At 42.7% G+C, this 20,409-nt stretch overlaps 2 protein-coding genes across 7 annotated transcripts; one reads left to right on the top strand and one right to left on the bottom strand.

Moving 5' to 3' along the window:
• Window positions 1-227: 227 nt before the first annotated feature.
• On the bottom strand, window positions 228-9,325 carry PSMD13 (proteasome 26S subunit, non-ATPase 13). Its single transcript, XM_083622672.1, has 13 exons — window positions 9,027-9,325; window positions 8,453-8,531; window positions 6,673-6,707; window positions 6,483-6,538; window positions 5,809-5,852; window positions 5,308-5,394; window positions 3,456-3,627; window positions 3,068-3,147; window positions 2,857-2,982; window positions 2,262-2,324; window positions 1,927-2,007; window positions 1,513-1,629; window positions 228-1,032 (listed from the first exon to the last, which is right to left on the bottom strand). The coding sequence occupies exons 1-13, from the start codon at window positions 9,119-9,121 to the stop codon at window positions 937-939; spliced, it is 1,131 nt and encodes a 376-aa protein (XP_083478798.1). The 5' UTR covers window positions 9,122-9,325; the 3' UTR covers window positions 228-936.
• A 163-nt stretch (window positions 9,326-9,488) lies between these two features.
• SIRT3 (sirtuin 3) lies at window positions 9,489-18,645 on the top strand. 6 transcript variants are annotated; one of them, XM_083617698.1, is made up of 9 exons: window positions 9,489-9,864; window positions 10,519-10,614; window positions 12,418-12,601; window positions 12,982-13,164; window positions 14,410-14,642; window positions 14,809-14,909; window positions 15,152-15,313; window positions 16,648-16,857; window positions 17,804-18,645. In XM_083617698.1, the coding sequence occupies exons 2-9, from the start codon at window positions 10,539-10,541 to the stop codon at window positions 18,017-18,019; spliced, it is 1,365 nt and encodes a 454-aa protein (XP_083473824.1). In that variant the 5' UTR covers window positions 9,489-9,864; window positions 10,519-10,538; the 3' UTR covers window positions 18,020-18,645. The 6 variants fall into 6 exon arrangements, 5 of the variants coding, with proteins under 5 accessions (XP_083473824.1, XP_083473826.1, XP_083473828.1 ...); XR_014549090.1 differs by having other exon boundaries at window positions 9,511-9,864; window positions 15,152-15,462; window positions 17,880-18,645; XM_083617700.1 differs by having other exon boundaries at window positions 9,511-9,864; window positions 17,880-18,645.
• The last annotated feature ends 1,764 nt before the right edge of the window (window positions 18,646-20,409 follow it).

The following is a 20,409-nucleotide window of genomic DNA, read 5'->3' as shown; positions in this document are numbered from 1 at the left end:
TTCAAGATCAAGTCCAGAGTCACCCATTACTGCTCTAAGACTGAGAGCAATACTAACATCGAAATCATGCCTTCCATAGACATGTGATTAGTAGTATTATTATTTAAAACCCACTGATCTCTGAAGGGCACAAGTAAGCTGCTAACTCTGGTTTTGGCTTCTTATAATAGGACTGCTGCTCAATTCAAGACTCAGTGTAAAGCATACCAACAGAACTGCGCAAGAGGGAAGGCAGAGAAGTTTATTCCAGCAGTTATTTGACTGCATCACACTTCAGGATAAAACGTTCATAAAAGACAAGAGCAAACCCAAGGAGAGTATAAAAACAAATCCATTAAATTTATGATTTTATTCTTGGAAAACTCATTGATGGGGTTTGAGCAGTTTCCTCTACTGCAAAACAGAGGGAGACTAGGGGAAAGAGGCATTTGTTCTCATTTATGCTGCCTTTGGACTGGCAGGGAGAAAGGTCATGCTCTCCCCCCACGTCCGTCTGAAATGCCCAATGACTGAAGATGGCCCTTCCTTCTTACACCCTAAATGCACAATGGAAGTCCTGCTGCCATCCCACTGCGGAGCTAGTGACCTCCACCCTTTAGCCCATAAGCCCCAAACATCCTCCATTGCGGCAGCCTCACACCAAGACCGATTAATCCACCATGAAGGAGTCCTTATTGCCTTTGGTGGCAGCAGGATGGGAGCTCCCAAGGAGAATGCTAATCAAATGGCTTAGCACGTAGGAGGGAATTCCCGACTCCAAGCACCAAAGGGTTACACAGCAAAGGCCACTTAGTCCTCTGTACAAGCATCAGAAAAGTAGTTCTTTCCCTCCTCCCCTAGCCCCCCTGTTAATAGAATTCAGTACAGAGTCAGTGGTCAGGGCACTGCCAGTTTCAGCAACAGTACAAGACATTCCCTCAGCCAGTGCAAAGTCCTCTATGTCAGGATATCGTGGGCTTGGTGCTCCACCAACATCTCCATGCTCTTCACATCTGTGCACCAGAACTCCAGGCGGTCTTTCATGCCCTTTATCTAGGAAATAAACCCACAAGCACTTTAGGAACTTGAACTTAACGGATACACAATTAATACATAAAGACAAAATAAGGGCCATGAAAGATAAAAAATCTAACCATTCTGCATCAGAATGTCTCCTGCAACAGACTGCATTAAAATCCTGTTTTAGAGAAAATATAAACTGCAATCTCCCAATGGTGTGTCTTATTGGTTTGTCTTAATGACAAGACGTTTTGATAGGGAGATTCAAAGGTGCCAGAAACAAAGTAAGCATTGTGAAGAAAATTGAATTAAGTCAATTATTCAATGTGTCATAAATTCAACATGTGACCATATAAAGCTGTTTCTGCACTGAAGTAAAGGAAGACATATAAGTGCAGTGTGATTAATCAAAGAAATCACACCCTTTCTCCCCAGAAAGCTGTTTTTTACTAAGATTCCATGCCATGCTTTAAAAGGAGAGTGTTGCACTGAGATTTCCGCAAGAGTGGTTACCTGTTGTAAATCCAGCACCCGTGGTTGGACCCATGTCATGTGAACTCTCTTATCCACTTCATCAATACTGCCTTTCACCAAACCCACTGACAGGGCTTTCATCACTAGCAGCTCCACCTGCAGGAAGAGAAAACCCAGAGTCCCTTACTGGATTTAGAGAAACATATCCAGTTGTTTCCACAAAAATCACTGCAACTTACCAGTCTGAGTACTTGCTACAACTCAAAAAGAGGGATTTAACAAACAGAGAAAGGGAAAATGTCCAAGATCATGGCTGCTGTAAATGCCTATCTGGAAATTTAATTGCATAAATTTTAACAGGGATTATCTGAAATGAAAATGTCTTTGAAAATGGAATGACACAGAGTCCCTGAACATTTGTTTCCCTCATAAAGAACTGCAAATGCAACTCACCTCATTTACAGTGACTTTGGCACTTTTAGCAATCTCTTCAAAAGTGAGTTGCCTGTGGTTAGCTGGTCGGGTGAAGGTCATCTGCAGTCAAGTAAAACTAAAGTTAAAACTAACCTGGGCTTACGTGAAAAAAGAAGTTCCCAACATAGTGATCATAAAGCTTGATTTCCCCAGCTTTGTTTGCCTCTGTGCAAGACATTATTTGAAAGGTGGACTAGATCTTCAATAGCAATATACTGTATGTTACATTTCAATACAAATTAAAAACTTCTGCCCCAAGTGAGAACCACTACAGGGAAGGACCAGATTATATAATTTAGAATTGCTAGACTTACCTCCATGAGGCACAGCAGCTGGATCTTCTGTAGAAGAAGAGCTTCATTTGCAGCCAAGTCTGGCTGTAAGACATGACAGATGAGAACTTTAGTTACTCCAAAAATCTTATTGTCTTTTATTTAACAAGATGCATGCAACACACAGAAAGCGCTCATCATTTCATGCGTCTTGTGTCATGAAACCACAGCCTTAGACCTACCATTGTAAATTGTTCAACAGAAGTGTTTAATTTCTAAATGCAACCGTTAAGCCTGATTAAACCAACATCTCCTCTATGGGAGTGAGAAAATGAATGCTACTACACAGTTCAAGACATCAGGCAATGCATCTGTTTCAGAGCATGGATTTTAAATTGAAGTGGGATGCTTTGGAGTTATTTAGACCTTCCCTGCAGCAGATCCTTCCTGAACTGGCCCGTGTCCCAAGGCTTAAGTACTCTAAAACAGTTAATGGGGGAACTCTGTCCTGTTGCCCCAAGGTTTTTTTTGAAGACTCTGAATCTATACCAGCTGTTTTCAGAAGTGCATAAGCTTTACTTTCCACTAGCAAGTCAAAGAGGAAGTACTTATTTAATCAGTCAAACCAGCCACCTACCTGCTGCCCCCATGCTGACTTCAAAGCCTGGAATTTTTCCACATTGCCACTATTGAAGGCATAAAGCGTGTCAATCAACCATTGCCTGTCAGTGTTCCTCAAAGACTCCAGCACTGGGTGCATAAGCTGAGGATGGAAATAAAGTAGGACATTGAGATATAGTAGCTAGCTTCTGGTTCCTGAACATTTTCACCAATTAAGCTCTACTTACCAGTTCCCCAAAGTTATAGACTCCTTCCCCAAGGAGTCCTGCTAACCCTAAAGTAAAGGCTCTCTCCTGCTGGTCTGCCACTGAAAAGAAGAAAGATCTGGGTCAAGCAACAGTCTGAGAGACCACACCCCATTTTAGTACGTACACACACACACACACACACACACACATTCTCCTACGTTCAATAAAAATGTGAGCATTCTGTACACAAAGGTACAGAAAATTATTTGTCTTAGGCCTATTTTCCTGAAACTCCAGGTTCCAACAACAATAATCTTGAGGATAATTTCTATTTCCCTCTCTGCACAGTAAATTAAATCCATTTGATACAGGTCTCCACAGCACAAACAAATGCATTTTGTTCAATATGGGAAGAAAAGAGCATTACCTGGGAGATCTTTGACATCTATACAGCCCAGGAACCTTAATGCATCCTTATAATAAGAGGCATGATTCCCAATTGTCTGGTAATACTTGCTGGAGAGATCATAGAAACGGCTGTGAACAGATGTCACACCAGGAAGATTATTCAGCATCTCTTCAACATCCTCAATGGTCTCCTAAAGCGAAAAAAGGTGATTCCAGTCCTTAAAATCCACATGTATTTTATATACATACACACAAAAGCATGTTGCAATACTTTGCCTAACAATTATAAGCAATGTTTGAAGAGAGAAAAACACACAACTCCAAAGAATGGCGTGATCACATTAACTTAAGGATCAGAACATATTTGTTATTTTATTTCTGCTGGTACAAGGACTTGACCTGCTGAAGTCTCAACTCTGCTGAAGAAACAAATCCACAACTGTATATACTTGTCTGCTTGAACACTACAGCTCCTAATAGTGGTTTATAAAAAAATGAAACAACCTCCATTATATAAATTTAATAACCTTGTTAATTGCCAAAACAAGTTTCTAAACAGATGTTTACAGGTTCGAAAACCCCTATTCTTTGCTTGTGGCAAACTGATAAACAGCTTTCATTTGTACAAAGTATGAACACATTGCAAGATGTTTATTTAGACTTTTGTGAACAGTTTCTAACGGGCCATGGATTATGTTACTGGATTATACCAGCAAAAGAAATCAAATCAAAAGTGATCTCTGGCCATCAGAATGGAAATAATAATGCCACTTGTCAAAAGCACATATACTGTTACTGCATACTCAGCATCTTATTTGAAAAAAACTCAATACAGTATCTTATCAGAAATACCAACACTTTTGATTACAGTGGTACCTCGGGTTACATACGCTTCAGGTTACATACGCTTCAGGTTACAGACTCCTCTAACCCAGAAATAGTGCTTCACATTAAGAACTTTGCTTCAGGATAAGAACAGAAATTGGGCTCTGGTGGCGTGGCAGCAGCAGGAGGCCCCATTAGCTAATGTGGTGCTTCAGGTTAAGAACAGTTTCATGTTAAGAACGGACCTCTGGAACGAATTAAGTACTTAACCCGAGGTACCACTGTATTTAAATTGTATTGTACAGTGGTACCTCGAGTTACAAACGCCTCAGGCTACAAACTCCGCTAACCTGGAAGAGTTACTAGAGTTGAGAACTTTGCCCCAGGATGAGAACGGAAATCGTGTTCCGGCGGCGCAGCAGCAGCAAGAGGCCCCATTAGCTAAAGCATGCCTCTAGTTAAGAAGAGTTTCAGGTTAAGAATGGACCTCCGGAATGAATTAAGTTTGTAACTAGAGGTACCACTGTATTGCATTTCCGGTAACACAAAGTGGAACACAAGAAGCAGATAGAATTTAGTCTTCTCCACATATCCAGTATTGGGGAGAAGTAGGTCCATGATACTGGTAGATCCTTGCCTGATGTCCAGTACAATGGCAAAGATTTCTGACTCTCAATTGTTTAACAATGGCAACAAAATGCCTCTCCCCCTGTGACAATGAAGAATGCTTGGGGGTAATCAGGAATGGATTTTTGCATGGAAAGAGAGCAAACCCAGCTCAGTTCTAGTACCCAAAACAAATCATGCTGATCAGCACCTGCTCAAACACAAAATGTCCTTCAATTCTAAGTTTATGTCTTTTGCACCTGCCTCCAGCTGACGGTTTTTCAGAGTACCTATTAAGGCCTGAAGTCTGCCCTCTCCTATGTTAGAAGACAGCTACTAAAAGCTAAGGGCTGCACAAAAAAAATGCAAGAGCCGTCCAATACAGCAAACTCAAAAAAGGTTTTGTTATTATGAACAAGAAAATATGTATTTTGTCTCACCTTTGTGACTTGTAGATCACCAATGTTTAATTTCAGAGCTCCAATGGCAGTTTTACATAGAATCACGGCTTCATCACTGCTTTTCACCTGCAGCCACAATACAAAATGAACGTAATAAAACAGCTATTGTTTCAAATAGCAATGAAACTAGTGTCTGCCAAAGAGAGTGTAAGTAGTTAGCAGTTTTTCCAAATTTGACTGTATAACTATCCTTGATCATTTTCTTACTGGCAATGAAACTGGCTTGTTGGCCAGTTCAGTAGATGTGTTATTAATTTATATTGTGCCTTTCAGGACAAAAGATAGTACACAGAAATTGTAACATAAAACCTATAATTGCTTATTTTAAATCAACAGTTTTAAGTCTACACCCCTTTAAAACGAGTGATAAAAACATCAGTAGGCTACAGCAATGAATAAAAACTAATAACTGCATTGAAAACAATTCCATGCAAGTGGATCAAAGTACTATATAAAGTATCTGTCATATATCATACTTACTTTTTCTCGGGTCTTTTCCAGAAAAGTAAGGGCTACATTAGGATCTAAGGAGGTACAAGCAAGCAATTACATTAAGATTCACATAACCTCTTACTGGATCCTATCACAAAAGTTTTAGAATTGAGGACCTGCCTGAATGATATTGTCCTTGGGGAGAGGAGTAGAGGGCTTCAAGGCATGCTTCCTCCCTTCGTTCCGAGAAACAATGAATGACAAAAATTTTGCTCAGACTTCTGGTTTCAAGGTTCTCCTGATTTAATGTCCCAAAGTCAGAGGAGAGCTCGTGTTCAAAGTAACATGAGATCTCCTGTTTGATCATTCCATTTCTCTCTACACTGAGGGGGAGTGATTGTGCAAGCCAAAAGCCAGCTCCCAGATACTTCCTTGGATCAGTCCCAGGGAGAAACCAGCACCAAAAGAGGCCTTCAGTCTGTCAAACTCCTAGGATTAGATTCTCAAATTCTACATTAATACATCTCTGCTGGCCTTATAGCAAAGTTAAGGAGTATTAATGGCTAGTGTCCACAAAGACTGAAATGTGAATAATTCCCTTTCTCCAAGACTTAGTTCAATCCTTTGTTACTTTCCTAAAGGTCCTATTGTTGGCCTCAGATTCCCCCCCCCCGAACCAGTTCATAATGAAAGATAGCTATGATAAAATGAAGATGTTTTACCTGTCATCTGCCGCACTACATGAAGAATTATCTCTACAAGGGACAAAGGGTTCACCCTGAAATAAAGAGATGGTAACATGAACAACTGAAGTTTTAATAGCAATTAAGTTTAATAATGAACTTTAGAATTAAAATATTGATCTTAAAATGTAAGGTTTCCCCTAAATTTTAAGTATTTTAAAATCTTTACCTGTGTTCAAACTCACTGATAAAGTTCTCATAAAGCTATAAATCAAAGAAAGAGGTGGTAAGTTTAGAAGTACAAGTGTGTTTTGGTTAACAAGTCAAGTTGATCATTAGTACATCTATCTACAGTTTGATTAGTGTGTGTGGAATTCCTTACAATCAATATTAAGCCCCGGGTCAGCACTAGACCACAACACCTTTGTTACAACTCATGCCTTGTCTGGAGTGAGAAACATCAAAACCCAGGTTTGGACAACATGCCAAGCCAAACCATGGGTAATACCAGTAAGCCCAGAGAAAGGGCAAAGCAGATGTGATCTCTCTCCAAGAGCTCATGCATTTACACTAAGCCATGGTTTAGCTTAGGTACGCTGGCTTGCTCATGTCCACAGAATGGAAGATGGCAGGATCCCCAAGGACCTGATCTACAGAGAGCTGGCTTCTGGCACCAGGCCAATTAGCAGACCAACTCTGTGCTACAAAGATGTCTGCAAATTATGTGACATGAAGGCTGTCAACACCAACCCTGCTCTTACCAGTAAAACGTTTTATCCTAATATTGAACTGAAATCTATCCCTCTGTAACTGAAACCAGTCAGTCCTGCCCTCTAGGTATAACAAGTATGTGATCATTTCTATGTGAGAGCCTCTATTTCAACAGTGCTATCATGTGGTGGACTCTGCCTCCTTGGAGGTTTGTAAGCAGAGGTTGGATGGCCATCTGTCATGGATGCGTTAGCTGAGATTTTTCCATTGCAAGGGATTGGGCTAAATAACTTTTGGGTCCCTTCCAACTTCTATATCCCCTCTCCATCTTCTTTTCCAGACCAAACATATCCAGTTTCTTCAATCTTTCTTGTTTTTCATACAACTGTCTGTCATGCTGTCCTCCTTTAAAGCAACCCTTCATTCATTTAGTATTTTTTAAACTATAATACAGGGTGGGCTGGATCCAGAACTAGTACATCCTCCTCCTGCCATTTTGACAGGTGGGTGGGGCTACCCACCTGTTAATCACCCAATGTACTATGAGACCAGGTGATTCAAACTTCAAACCATGGGAGTAGGCACAGACTTATATCTGCCGTTAGTACTGTGGTCCCACAGTACTGCCTGGTTTTTTTTTATACGCTTGGGCTTATTTCTGATTTTAGCACTATAGTGCTTAGCACTAAGATAGGAGAAAGGAGATCCCTTATTTCCAGTCTTGACAAACAGCACTTAAGACTGGAGATAACAGATTATCCATGCCTGATGTCATATGGTGTCAGATGACTGACAGGTCGGTGTTGTTTGTGCCAAAAATGGCCTGGTGGTCAAAATTCAGAGGACTGGTAGGCATAACTAGGCCTGGGAGCAGAGGTTCCCCACCAATGATTTAATCTGGCAGTTTATCACTGCAATGTCATCTCATACCATTTTGCATCATCTATTTAGAGTACCAGCATTATACAGTAATTACAAAATGCACCCTTTCACTCCTGGAAAGAATAAAAATGTGATCCCAAATGCCAAAAAAGTGATACAGAAGTCAACAGAATTTACAAAGCAAAAAAATTAGGACATAAGCTACAAAGCCCTGGAACTGATGTGTTCAGTGGAGTTCTCCTAAATGCCTCATCATTGGCAACGTTTATATTCACAAGAAACCAGGGGTATACATTTACACTACTCTTAATTTTAATTTTTCTTATTTATGGTAATTCCAAGAATCTTGTGAATTAGAATACAAATAATGCAAGCCATCACCATCTCAATGACTAAGGTAAGACTTGGGAGATTACCTTGATGAGTCCATCTCCTTGGGCAAAGCACGGGTCTTGCACAAAGTCCAGAACCTGAAGGGTCAGCTGGTGCCAGAGTCTGTAAAACATACACAGGACAATGGAAATGGCAAAGGACAGGCTGTCAATTTTACAAAATGAGGGCGAGCAAGGGAAGAGTACAGCAGCCAGGAGACCACAGCAAACCCTCAACGGTGTATTTACCCAAATCAAACCCGAGTTATATGAACAGAAACCCTTGCACGACACACACATTTTGGCAACCAGGCCAGCGCAGAGCCTCAATGGAGACGGCCAAGTGCTTAACACTTCCGACCCTGTTGTGCTTATGCCACCTTGGCCCAAGGCAAGCGACGCGTGCCTATCCACCATTTTGCTAAGGCAAGCAGCCTGCCCACACATCTCGGGAGTGAGGCCCGATGCACCAGCTTCCTGAACGGGGGGGGGTTGGCCTTCAAGAGCAGGAGACCCCCCAGCGGATCATCTCCAGAAAAAGGCGCAGAGTCGCCCCAGGGAAAACGGCAGAGCGCCCCTTCCCCACCTCCCGCAGGCTCCCCCAGCCGCCCCCCCTCACTTCTTGTTGTAGAGCTCCTCCAGGCGGTGCCACACGGCGGCCTGGCCGGGCCCCGAGCTTTGGCTCTGCTGCAGGAAACCCGGCACGTCCTTCATGGCGAGGCCGGGACCGGGGAAGCAGCGGGAGACAGAGAGAGCGCTTCACCCTCAGGAGCAGGAGCAGGAGGCCGGGCCACCCTGCCGCCGGAAATGCACACTCACTTCCGGCACCTTCGGCGCGGAGCACGCCGGGTACCGTATTGGCCTCGCTCTGCGCAGCATTGCTTCTCGATCTCGCCCCACGCGCTGGGGGGGGGGGAAGGAGGAGGAGGGGGAGAGTTCCGGGGGAGGGCGGGCAGGCCCGCTGGTCGCCGTGGCAACGGCCTCCGCTGCGCGAGAGAGCCGGCGAGCTTCTCTCGGGCGCCCCCTGCAGTCGTTGGGTGCCGGTTGCCATAGCGGCCCGCTGCCCGCGCGTGACGTGGGGGTGGGGATGCTGACGTCACTCGCCACCGCCTCGCGCCACGAGGAGGAGGAGGAGGATGTCGAGTGTCGCAGCTTCGTGAAATAAAACATTGCCGCCACCGCCTCGCTATACGGCGGCAAAGAACATGTTTCCCAGGCGGGAGATCCCTGCTGTTCGCCCCCCCCCCGGTCGGGCTGGGGGAGAGCCGCTAGGGCCCCTCCGTGCCGGCCATAAGTGACCTGGACAGGGTCCCTCAGGTTCCTTTTGCTTCCTTTGCTCAGGTGCATCGCCACCGTCGGACGGAGGTTTGGGCAGGGAAGCGTCGCTCTCCCGTTTCTGGCCCCTCCGTCCCTTTCTGCCCAATCTTAGAACTGAGGGAGGTGCGGTTTCCTTTGCTGTAAGTGGCATCTTGCGACGCAAAGAACAGAATTGTTGCACTCATTGCTGTGTATTGGTTTCGAAAATGCTAAAAAGAATAATATCCTGGATGGGGATGGGGATGAAGTGGGCCTTGCCTTAAAATAAATGAAACACAGAACTGTGCTTCTTGGGCAATTACGACAGTCGGAGACTAGTGGCGCCCCATAAAAAAGCCACTGTGAACGAGATTACACCCAGCAGAACCTACTGCAAAGAAAAAAGCTATTGCCAGTTCAGAGCAGTACTGTATAACAAGCAGGCTTGTAGCATAATGCCTTAAGTGGTGGTGCAATTCATCTCCGAAAAGCTACTGCAAGGGTGGTGGGGACCGTAAGAGATGGATTTTTAGCATGAGCGGATCTAGGCTCTTCTTTTAGGAACATTAAGGTAAAGAGCTTTTCAGCTGTTCTTTCAGGCTCAAGATCACTGAAAGCAGACAAGAGTGGTGCTTTGCCCTACTGATCCACTCCAGATCTTCTGTAACCTTCAGACCACAAATACAACCCAAACAGGAAACTGGCGAGATACAGAGTGATACCAGCCGCCTGCCCACCTGCATGAGTAGAGCCATTAATAAAGGGAAGAACACAGAAGACATAGAAACCTCTTGATTTTTCTTTCTCTGGTGCAGGACTAGGCGGCTGGAGGGAAATGAACTGGAGATTATATTACAGAGTCTCTGCAGGAAGGCATGCACTTTGTGCTGAAAGTTTTCAGAGACCAATAGGTAAGTAACAATCTAATACAGAAGAATATGAATGAACTGGAAGGGCCATATCAGATTTTGGAAGCGTTAGGAGAGCTAAGACCTGGAATGGAAAAGCTTACAGGTACTCAGGGAGATTGTTGGTATATTTAGTATAAATAGGAAAGTTGAATATAGGGAGGATTCTTACAGTGCATCAGACCATTGGCTGAGTACTCTGACAGACAACTGCTCTCCAAGTTCTCAAGTGGACAGAGGCCTTGGCCCTGCTACGTGAGATAACTAGAGATGCCGGGGACATTGTGCATGGAAAACATACAGTCTACCACTGAGCTAAGGTGTTTCTTCTATGAACCAATTTAGAGGAGGTAATTTTTTACATCTGTCTGTCTGTAGAACACTTTTAGCCTGCAAAATGGTTTATAACTCTCACATCCTCCAAGGAGCCATATGAAGGAAGTGCAGTAAAATGTAACCTCAGACTTTTGCAGTGTATCCCCCTTTATCCCCTTTTGTTGCATAAAGTGTGAGTCTCCTTTTGGAGCAAAACCCTGTTGCTTTGTCTATACAACTGCATGAGGAGATACTTAATAATAATTTATGTTCTTCAGCAAATACTAGTCATATATAATACAAGGCTGGGGAACCTTTCCCACTCTCCAGGGCTCCATTTGCGGGGGGAGGAGTAGTCAAGGCCATACACCTGTAGTGTTTGGGGCCAAGGCCAAAAGAAGGCAGGGTCAAAGCATACATAGACACTCACATCCCATTCACAAACCTACATACAGTGGTACCTTGGTTTACGAACTTAATCCATTCCGGAAGTCCATTCTTAAACCGAAGCACACTTTCCCTAATGAGGTCTCCCGCCGCCAGTGCCCTTCCACCATTTGGATTCCATTCTTAGACCGAGGTAATGTTCACAAACCGTGACACTACTTCTGGTTTTGTGGAGTTCGTAAGCCAAATCGTTCGTAAACGGGACTGTTCGTAAACCGAGGTACCACTGTACATAACACGTGCACATATACACACTGTATCAGGCCGCCAGTGTAGTGCCCTCTCTTCACCAGACAGGTTGGTCAATGATCAGGAAGCATCAGAGTCATAGTTCAACAACCTCTGAAGAGCACCACGTTCTGCTTGCATGGCTTCTGTGCTACGTGCTGAGAAAGGGACTCCCCTTTCTCCATGCTCAGCCCCGGAACTGCCAATGGGGGAAGAAAGTAATCTCTTCCTTCAGAAGCAGCTCAATTAACTTTTATGCTGCACAGTGTGAAAGGGACTCCTTTTCTCACTCTGCAGGATAAAAATGCACCACACTGCCGAAGAAGGAAGAACTGCTCAGCTCAGCTCATGGGCAGCTCAGCAGCAGGACTCAGCCATGTTCCCTCTTCCCCACTACTGAGCAGTAATTTTCAGTAAGCTGAGCAGCACAGGGCAGCAGGAGGTTTTTCTCCCCTCATTATGATCTGTTCTCCCTGGGCTACTTCACGGATTAAATATTACAGCTCATGGGGGGGGGAGGGGGCTGAGTAGATGGATCTGGATCTGGGAAAAGACTGGCAAGGGGAGATCCTGTGGGCCACACCTGGATTATGAAGTGAAGGTTCCCTACCCCGAAATAAAGGTTTAATTAACTAAATTAGGGTTAATCCTATTGCCCCCACTTTACTTGTGAGTAAGCCTCATTAAATTTAATAGGACTTCTTAGTAGACATCGTTGGGATTGCACTGTCAAATGGGTTTTCTATTCCTCAGTGAAATTTCATATAACCAACTATTACAAGCCCTGCATTTGAAAATGGTTGTTATGTTTTATAGGATGGAGGAATTGCTGGATATGTTCCCAGCAACATTATTATGGGAATTTTTCTGGTTCTATGACCTGCAGAAAACTGCTCCTAACTTCATTGAAACCCACCTTCTTCTTTCCAAATGGAAATCTTTTCTTCCAAAGAACTCCAGAAAGCAAAATAGAAAAGATTGCAAGTACCTATGGAGTAAGGTATGATATCCTTTCTCCTGCTCATTTTGACTTTGAATTCTTCCACCTTCCTTCACAAAACGTGCTTGGGACGCTTGTATTTATTTGTGTTTCTCTACCTTATCCCATAAGAATATAAGAATCTCCGTGACTTAAAATGCACTCCTGGTTCTTCCTTTGCAGCTGTGCAGCTGTGGCTTCAGTTATTTTAGAATTCAAGCAAAGGAAGTGTTGAGAGCGCACTTTAAGTCATACGACACCAGACGAGTAAAGCCACATTGTTAAAAACAATGCCAATTCACTGCTAATACGAACTGAGGGAGTTTTCTCCCAGTAATCTCGTTCTGGTGAATGGCATTTGAATGTGTTTCTTTGTAACCCGTTGCATATGTTGCTGGCAGGCCCTTTTCATTATCCACTGCTCTAATGGTATTCTTTGGAGGTGGCAGAGGAAGAAATGATGGTCAAAAGGAGCAGCTCACCCTGAAGGATGTGACAGAACTAATTCAGAAGAAAGAATGCAAGAGAGTCGTGGTGATGACTGGAGCAGGGCTCAGCACTCCTAGTGGTATCCCCGATTTCAGGTAACACTCAAACTGCTATCAAGGCCTTGCTCTCTTGACTGTACAGACATTTTCCCTACTCTGTAAAGTCTCCACCTTGTGGGAACTCTTCAGCAGCCACCACACTGCCCAGTCATAGATGGAGCAGCTTCAAGAAGCAGGGCACAGGCAGTAAGAGTGAACCAGGCTCTGTTTTTGGAATTGAATGAAGAGGCTGGTACTGTTGGTGTAACTTTTTTTCCTATCCCAACATCACACCAAACATGGTCTGTTAACGGTATAGTCCCTTAATGGCAAATAAGTCACATCTGGTTTTATGCTACATGGAGGATGCCACAATAGGTCCTTTAACTATTTAATTTGACTTTCTTGCATCCAAAATTTCCCTTTTTATGGTTTGCAACCTATGTTCAAAAACAAATAGCAACAGAATCCAGAGCAAATACACCAGGTGTTGTGCATGAAGTCATAGACATGCATTTGTGAACAGAATGCTATTTCACCATTCACGCACCTCCCCCTCCTTCATGTGGATTGTCATGTGCCTTTATTTAATTTTTGAAAGCATTTTGTGAACACTTATGCGTATAACTATTCAGCCATTGCCTTATTTTTTTAAAAAAAAATTAAAAAAGAAACTTTTAACAGTAAAGTGAAAAACTGCTATTGAGGATTAGAGAGGGATGTTTTAGGTGGCTTTATGCAGCGCCAGCCAGTGTCCTGCACAATCATCTTCTGCTTTGAACTTTCAGCACATTTCTTTTTTCAGAGAAGGAAGGCATGTTTAATCTGAGTATTTATGTAAAGATCTTTGGTTTCAGGGAAGTGTCACATTTTGCTGTAGTTCTCCTTTGCTTGTTTGATCCTGCTATGCTGATAAAGAGTGAAACAATATGCTACTATATCAAATCAAAACGCCCTTACCCCATTTGAAGTTCTCTTACCAGGCATGCTATCAGCTACCCTCCTTCTCATTTTCTGGTATCATTGTCACAGTGTTTCCTCCCATCTTAAAAGCGCCATTGCTTCTTGAGAGAGGCCTCCACTGCTGAATTCTCCTTCCTGTTCACCATAAGCTGTTCACATATCAACTGATAGGCCACTTTGGTGGTATGTCTTGACAAACTTGTGATAAAAGATTCCTTAACTGTGTTTTCTCATATGTGAATTTACTTCTAATAGGGGTATACCAGCACATGAAAAACCTTTGCAATGGCTTGGTTTCCTGGCATGTTCTGTAGTTTTCTTCCCCTCTTGTCTCCACAGGTCCCCTGGGAGTGGCCTCTACAGTAATCTCCAGCAGTATAATATTCCTTATCCAGAAGCCATATTTGAGCTCAATTACTTTTTCCACAATCCTAAGCCTTTCTTTACATTGGCGAAGGAGTTATACCCTGGCAATTACAGGCCCAACTATGCTCATTACTTTCTTCGACTTCTACTTGACAAAGGGCTCCTTCTGCGTCTGTACACACAGAACATTGATGGGCTGGAGAGAGGTACGTCTCCCCATCCCCTCAATTTGCATCTAAGAAATAAAAATCTAGGCTAATGTTAGAGATACTGCAGCAAACCTTTGGATGGCAGGGGAAGTATTCTCCACTTCCTTTGCATCGATGGGACGTCTGGGTCGAATTGACCTTAACTCTGAGTTTTGTGTTCTAGCTGCTGGGATTCCTCCAGATAAACTAGTTGAGGCTCATGGTACATTTGCTTCTGCTACATGCACTGTCTGTCGAAGGTCATACCCTGGTGAAGACTTCAGGGTAAGTGACAGCACAGCAGATACACCAGGAATATCAAGCATACTGCAAAGGGTGCTGGTTATGTTTGGCTTAGGCACCAAGAATCTTGTTTTGCGGGGTGCACAGGTTTGCTTTTACTTTCATTAATTCTTGGGGTGTTCAATCAATAGTACCAATGGAAAGTGTCCCTTGTAATTTCAAGTGATGTAATGTGTGGCTTATACTGCCTGATGTGGATCCTGCTTTCTGTGTTATCATTATAGGAGGATGTGATGGCTGACAAGATCCCCAAGTGCCCTGTGTGTACTGGAATGATCAAACCTGACATTGTTTTTTTTGGAGAGGAGCTCCCTCATCGGTTCTTCTTGCACGTGACAGATTTTCCTATGGCAGACCTGCTCTTTGTCATCGGAACCTCCCTTGAGGTCTGCGCTATCATGAACACGGGAAGAGAATGAAAGCTGGGGTATTGAGACAGAGTGGTTCGGGGACTCTGGAAAGCAATGCGGATCCAAAGGGAAAGCGAGGGTGGCAATTCAGGGATCAACAAAGTCGAGTGCATCTTGGGAAATGTGTAAGAAGGATTTATAAATAGCTCGGGAAGCATAGATTGCCAAAATTGAAGAAATTATTTTGTGTATCTAGTGATGGAGGGAGAGGCAGAATCAGTGTTGTTGTCTCTCAGTGGCAGGGCAGAAGTAAATGTGCCTTAAGCATAGACATATGACAAGACAGTCTTCACTAAATATTGTTGTGTATAAAGTCAGGAATATTGGAAATGCAGTTTTTCCTCTATGACATTATCCCAGCACACACAATAGAAATCTTAACATGCACATTGCCCCATCAGCAACTGTGTTAGCAGGGGAAAGGGAGAGCAATATGGCCTCAATCACCCGTACTGTAGGGATCAATGATGAATCGGTACATCCCATTTCCTAAATAAGAACCATGTAGATTTCCTTAGCTGCTGTTTGAATGCTCTGCATTAAGTGAGGGTGAATAGCTGGTACAGTGTATGGCCAAGGGCAGGGGTCAGCAAACTTTTTCAGCAGGGGGCCACTCCACTGTTCCTCAGACCTTGTGGGGGGCTGGACTGTGTTTTTTTTGGGGGGGGATGAACAAATTCCTATGCCTCACAAATAACCCAGAGATGCATTTTAAATAAAAGCACACATTCTACTCATGTAAAAACAGCAAGCAGCCCCCACAAATAACCCAGAGATGCATTTTAAATAAAAGCGCACATTCTATTCATGTAAAAACATGCTGATTCCCTGACCGCCTACGGGCCGGATTTAGAAGGCAATTGTGCCGAATCCAGCCCCCGGGTCTTAGTTTGCCTACCCATGGCCAAGGATATGCTTTGGTTCAAATATTAGATTAGATACAAACTCACTGGATGGCCGTGAGCAAGTCATTTTCTTACAAGCCTCAGCTATACTCTTTCACTTAGGAATAATATTGCTAACCTACCTACCTGACTTGTTGAAAGGATAACCTGAAATAGTCTTAAGTTTGAATTGCTTTGAGTGGGTATTTAGCAGAACCACTGTACAATAGGTAACATATTTCCTTTTTGTTAGCAGGTTCTCATTTACACTACCATATAGCCCTCTTCATTAACCAGTATTTGGGTGCATTATTACAGTTGTTCGATAGATCAATAGATCTCAAGGTGTTATGAATTTCTTTAGAGCTGTGACTTTCACTTTGGAGCAGAATATGCAGCCTTTTTCTTTTGGTGTTTGGATTTTAGGTGGAGCCATTTGCCAGTCTCGTTTATGCAATTCGTAGCTCTGTTCCACGTGTGCTGATCAATCGGGAATTGGTGGGACCCTTCGCTCATCAACCACAGCACAGTGACGTGGCTGAACTGGGAGACGTCATCATTGGAGTAGAAAAAGTAGTGGAACTGCTGGGCTGGAAGGAGGAGTTGCAAGAATTAATGAAGAAGGAAAAAGAAAAGGTATGAAAGTTCCGAGTTGAAAAGCTTTTATTCTCTCACCCGATTTCACTTGCAGAATCTCTCATGAGTACAAACATTGCACGAGTTCTGAAAAGAGCAGTTAATCCCCCGTCTTGACATAATATGACCTGTACAAGATGGGGGTATCTGGCATGCCAGTAGTACATGTGAAAAGGTTTTAGAGGTCTTGGTAGATCACAGGTTTAACATGAATCAACAGTGTGATACAGCAGCAAAAAAGCTAATGCTATTCTAGGCTGCATTAACAGAAGTATGATGTCCAGATCAAGGGAAGTAATGAGATCACTCTATTCTGTCTTGGTCAGACCACACTTGGGCACTGTGTCCAGTTCTGGGTGCCACAATTTAAAAAGGATATTGACAAGCAGAGAAGGGTGACCAAGATGATCAAGGGTCTGGAGACCAAACCTCATGAGGAATTGTTGAGGGAGTTTTTTTCTCCTGCTCTGGAGGGTAGGACCCAAACAAAAGGTTTCAAGTTACATGAAAGGAGATTCTTAGTAAACATCAGGAAGACCTTTTTAACTGCAAGAGCTGTTTGACAGTGGAAGGGGCTCCCTTGGAAGGCGGTGGACTCTCCTTCATTGGGGGTTTTTAAGCAGAGGTTGGATGGCCATCTGTCATGAATTTCAGGGGATTGTACTGTTTGATTATTATTAAATTTGTATACCACCCTTCATTCGAAGATCTCGGGGAGGTAAACAGCATAAAAATACAAAATAAGAACAAATCAAATGAATATCCCCTCCCAAAACAATGGACTAGATGAGTCTCTTCCAACTCTACAGTTCTGTGATTCTGTGACATTAGAATTAATGGCATTTTCCTATGTACTTGTTGTATTCTTACAACTCAACAGTGATATGCTTTCATTTAACTGTAAACGAATCATTTCCTTCTCTGTGTTGTTGCTTTTGCACTTTAGTCAGTATCAGCTGTTGAACGGGTGGACTTTGGAACAAGCAAGCTTCATAGACAAATAATGTTCTTTCTATTTTTAGCTGGATGCAAAAGACAAATAGGAAATCTGACCCCTGCTGTTGGAAATGATGTTTACCTCCTAAAGGACTGTTCACTGCAGCCAAAGGTTACAGCAGTAAGAGCAGAGAACTGGAGGAAAATATGCTCTCCATTGTGCTAGCACCCAGTAGGTTAGAAGAACAAAAAATCATTCAGAGAGTCTGGTTGCACATGGATGTCCTCTGAAGGATCTTGGGAGATGATGATCAAATGGCAGGTTGTGAATTTGCTTTTGCATAAGAGGCTCTAGATACCAGAGTGGAAGATGAAGATGTACATTATAGCTGCTACTTCCCATTAAACTTCACCTCTTAAGCTGTTTCTCCAAACAAACTCTTCAAATGTTTTCTAAACCATCACAGATCTTGTGGTGTTGCACTAGTAGCCTTAGCTGCAATAACATTCATCACAGTTATGCTGAATCTGACATTGTACCAACTTGTGAAAGAATTTAGATTAGGCCAAGTTTAATAACTAAGCTTAGAAGTTTGACTGTTCAGTCAGTGTGTCTTCTGCTGTAGCTTCTGTGAAGATCAATCTGGAAGCTGATATTCTAAAAATAATTTGATGTATTAATATGCAGTGTTTCATTTATGTAACATGAAAAGATAAGGTGTGTGTAACTACAATTCTAGCAAGAAATGACAACAATGAAAGGTGTAGTGAAGCTGCTGTTTCAACTTGAATAAACACTTATTGAGTGGCAATAATTAGTCAAAATAAAAGCATGTTTCAGCAGTCTCTCAATATTCTGTTTGCAGATTTCTCAGTATTTAAATTCTAAACTTGTATTTTCTGTCCTTGAATTCATTTAATGGGGGAAAAAGTATTGTGGGCATCATTCACATAATTGTCTGACATTTTGGTGTTATTCAGCATCTTTGAATGACAGGCTTTTATCTGTTTAAAAGAGATGCTGGGCTTCTGGGTTTCTTCTTTCATTATGTAATTGTTGACAAAGAGGTGAAAGGGAGCTCTGGGTGGTTAAAACAGTGTTATTTGTAGTGTTACCCTGAATTAACATTAAAATTGTGGAACCTATTAAATCTAGTACTGCTACTTTATGAACTTCAAATCACCATGAAAATGCAAACACCACTTTGTACATGTCAAGTGTGTGTAGCTTAATATTAACTTTGTGGTTGTGCCATCCGATAACCATGTAAGCCAAGGATTACCCTCTGCTTTTAGGAATTGTGTCTAGTTTGCTCCCCCAATTTGAAGAACTCTACTTATTTCTCTCCAATTACAATCAACCTCAGAGGCCTCCAAGCTCTATTTTCGGCAAGGCAGTTCTTGCAAAGAGCTTCCGATAATTTGAATGTGCTAACAGATTTGTTTATATGAATGTGTGATTCAAATATTGGATTGGAAGTCTCTTGAATTTAGGATAAGCCATTCAAATGAGACATTTGAATCACCAGCCCTGCTGAAGTGTGTGTGTGTTTGCTATATACTGTCGCCTCTTACTTGCCTTTTCTCCAAACTAAAAATGCTGCAACATTTCCTTACATGCGAGTACCTCCATCATATTGGTTGCCTTTTTCTAAACCCTTTCCAACTCTACAAGTGAGACAACCAGAACAGTACAGTACACAGTATTTCAAATGTTGTTGCACCCAAGATTTGTATAACAGCATTTTTATTTTCAGCTCCTTTCCTAATGCTCCCTAGCATGGAATTTGCCTTTTTCACAGCTGCAGCACAGTGGAGCAGCATCTTCCATGGAGCCATACACTACAGCCCCAAGGTGTTCCTGGTCACTGTCAGTTTAGAACCCATGAGCATACACATGAAGTTAATTTGACTTTTTGGTCCTGATATACATCATTTTACACTTGCTTCCACTGAATTGCTTTTGTCCTTTCATTCAGTTTGGAGAGTCGTTTTGGAATCCTTCATAAGCTTTGTTTTAATGACCCCTAACAATTTTATTTTAATGACAAGGAAGACAAAAGGAATATCAATGGCCATGAGGCATGATGGCTCCATGAACAACAGGGGAAGGCTTTGTTGTGGGCTTCCTGCAAGTGCCTGATGATCACTCTGGGAAACAGGATACAAGGCAGACCTTTGGTCTGATGTGCAGACCTTCAAATAGTTTCACTGTGTTGAAACGTAAGTGATTAATAACCTTGTAACTATATATTAGGAGGATGGGGTATGCAGAAGTCATAATTATACTCAATGTTAGTTTGTGGAGATAACCCAAAGTTTCCAACATTTTCAAACAGTACAGCTAGAATCAGAGGCAGCTGGAAGATCATCCAGTCCAATGCAATGGGCAGGATACTCCACATATGTGATTACTACAGACTGATAGACACCAATGGCCTCTGAGGTTTAGTTTGTTGAAAGCACAGAAAGTTCCACCGCTCACCCACATGGCATTGTGCTTGAGTACAACACTGCTATAACTACTCCTCCCAGTTTGGCTGCAGTTACATTGCCAAGAAATGTAATTTCTAATTGCTCAGATACAATCACCCAAATAATCAACAGATGCACGCA

This window comes from Podarcis filfolensis, assembly GCF_964270895.1.
Source record: "Podarcis filfolensis genome assembly, chromosome: 1".
NCBI classification, from domain to species: Eukaryota; Metazoa; Chordata; class Lepidosauria; order Squamata; family Lacertidae; genus Podarcis; species Podarcis filfolensis.
This window is presented reverse-complemented; position numbering and strand designations above follow the sequence as displayed.

Coding starts and splice junctions, on each gene's coding strand:
- PSMD13 (XM_083622672.1), bottom strand. CDS start 9,121: ATGAAGGACGTGCCGGGTTTCCTGCAGCAGAGCCAAAGCTCGGGGCCC. Junction 6,539..6,672: donor ATCAGTGAGTTTGAACACAG/GTAAAGATTTTA, acceptor TCTTTATTTCAG/GGTGAACCCTTTGTCCCTTG. Junction 5,395..5,808: donor TGGAAAAGACCCGAGAAAAA/GTAAGTATGATA, acceptor TTGTGGCTGCAG/GTGAAAAGCAGTGATGAAGC.
- SIRT3 (XM_083617698.1), top strand. CDS start 10,539: ATGAACTGGAGATTATATTACAGAGTCTCTGCAGGAAGGCATGCACTT. Junction 10,615..12,417: donor AAGTTTTCAGAGACCAATAG/GTAAGTAACAAT, acceptor TATGTTTTATAG/GATGGAGGAATTGCTGGATA. Junction 14,910..15,151: donor ACCCTGGTGAAGACTTCAGG/GTAAGTGACAGC, acceptor TTATCATTATAG/GAGGATGTGATGGCTGACAA.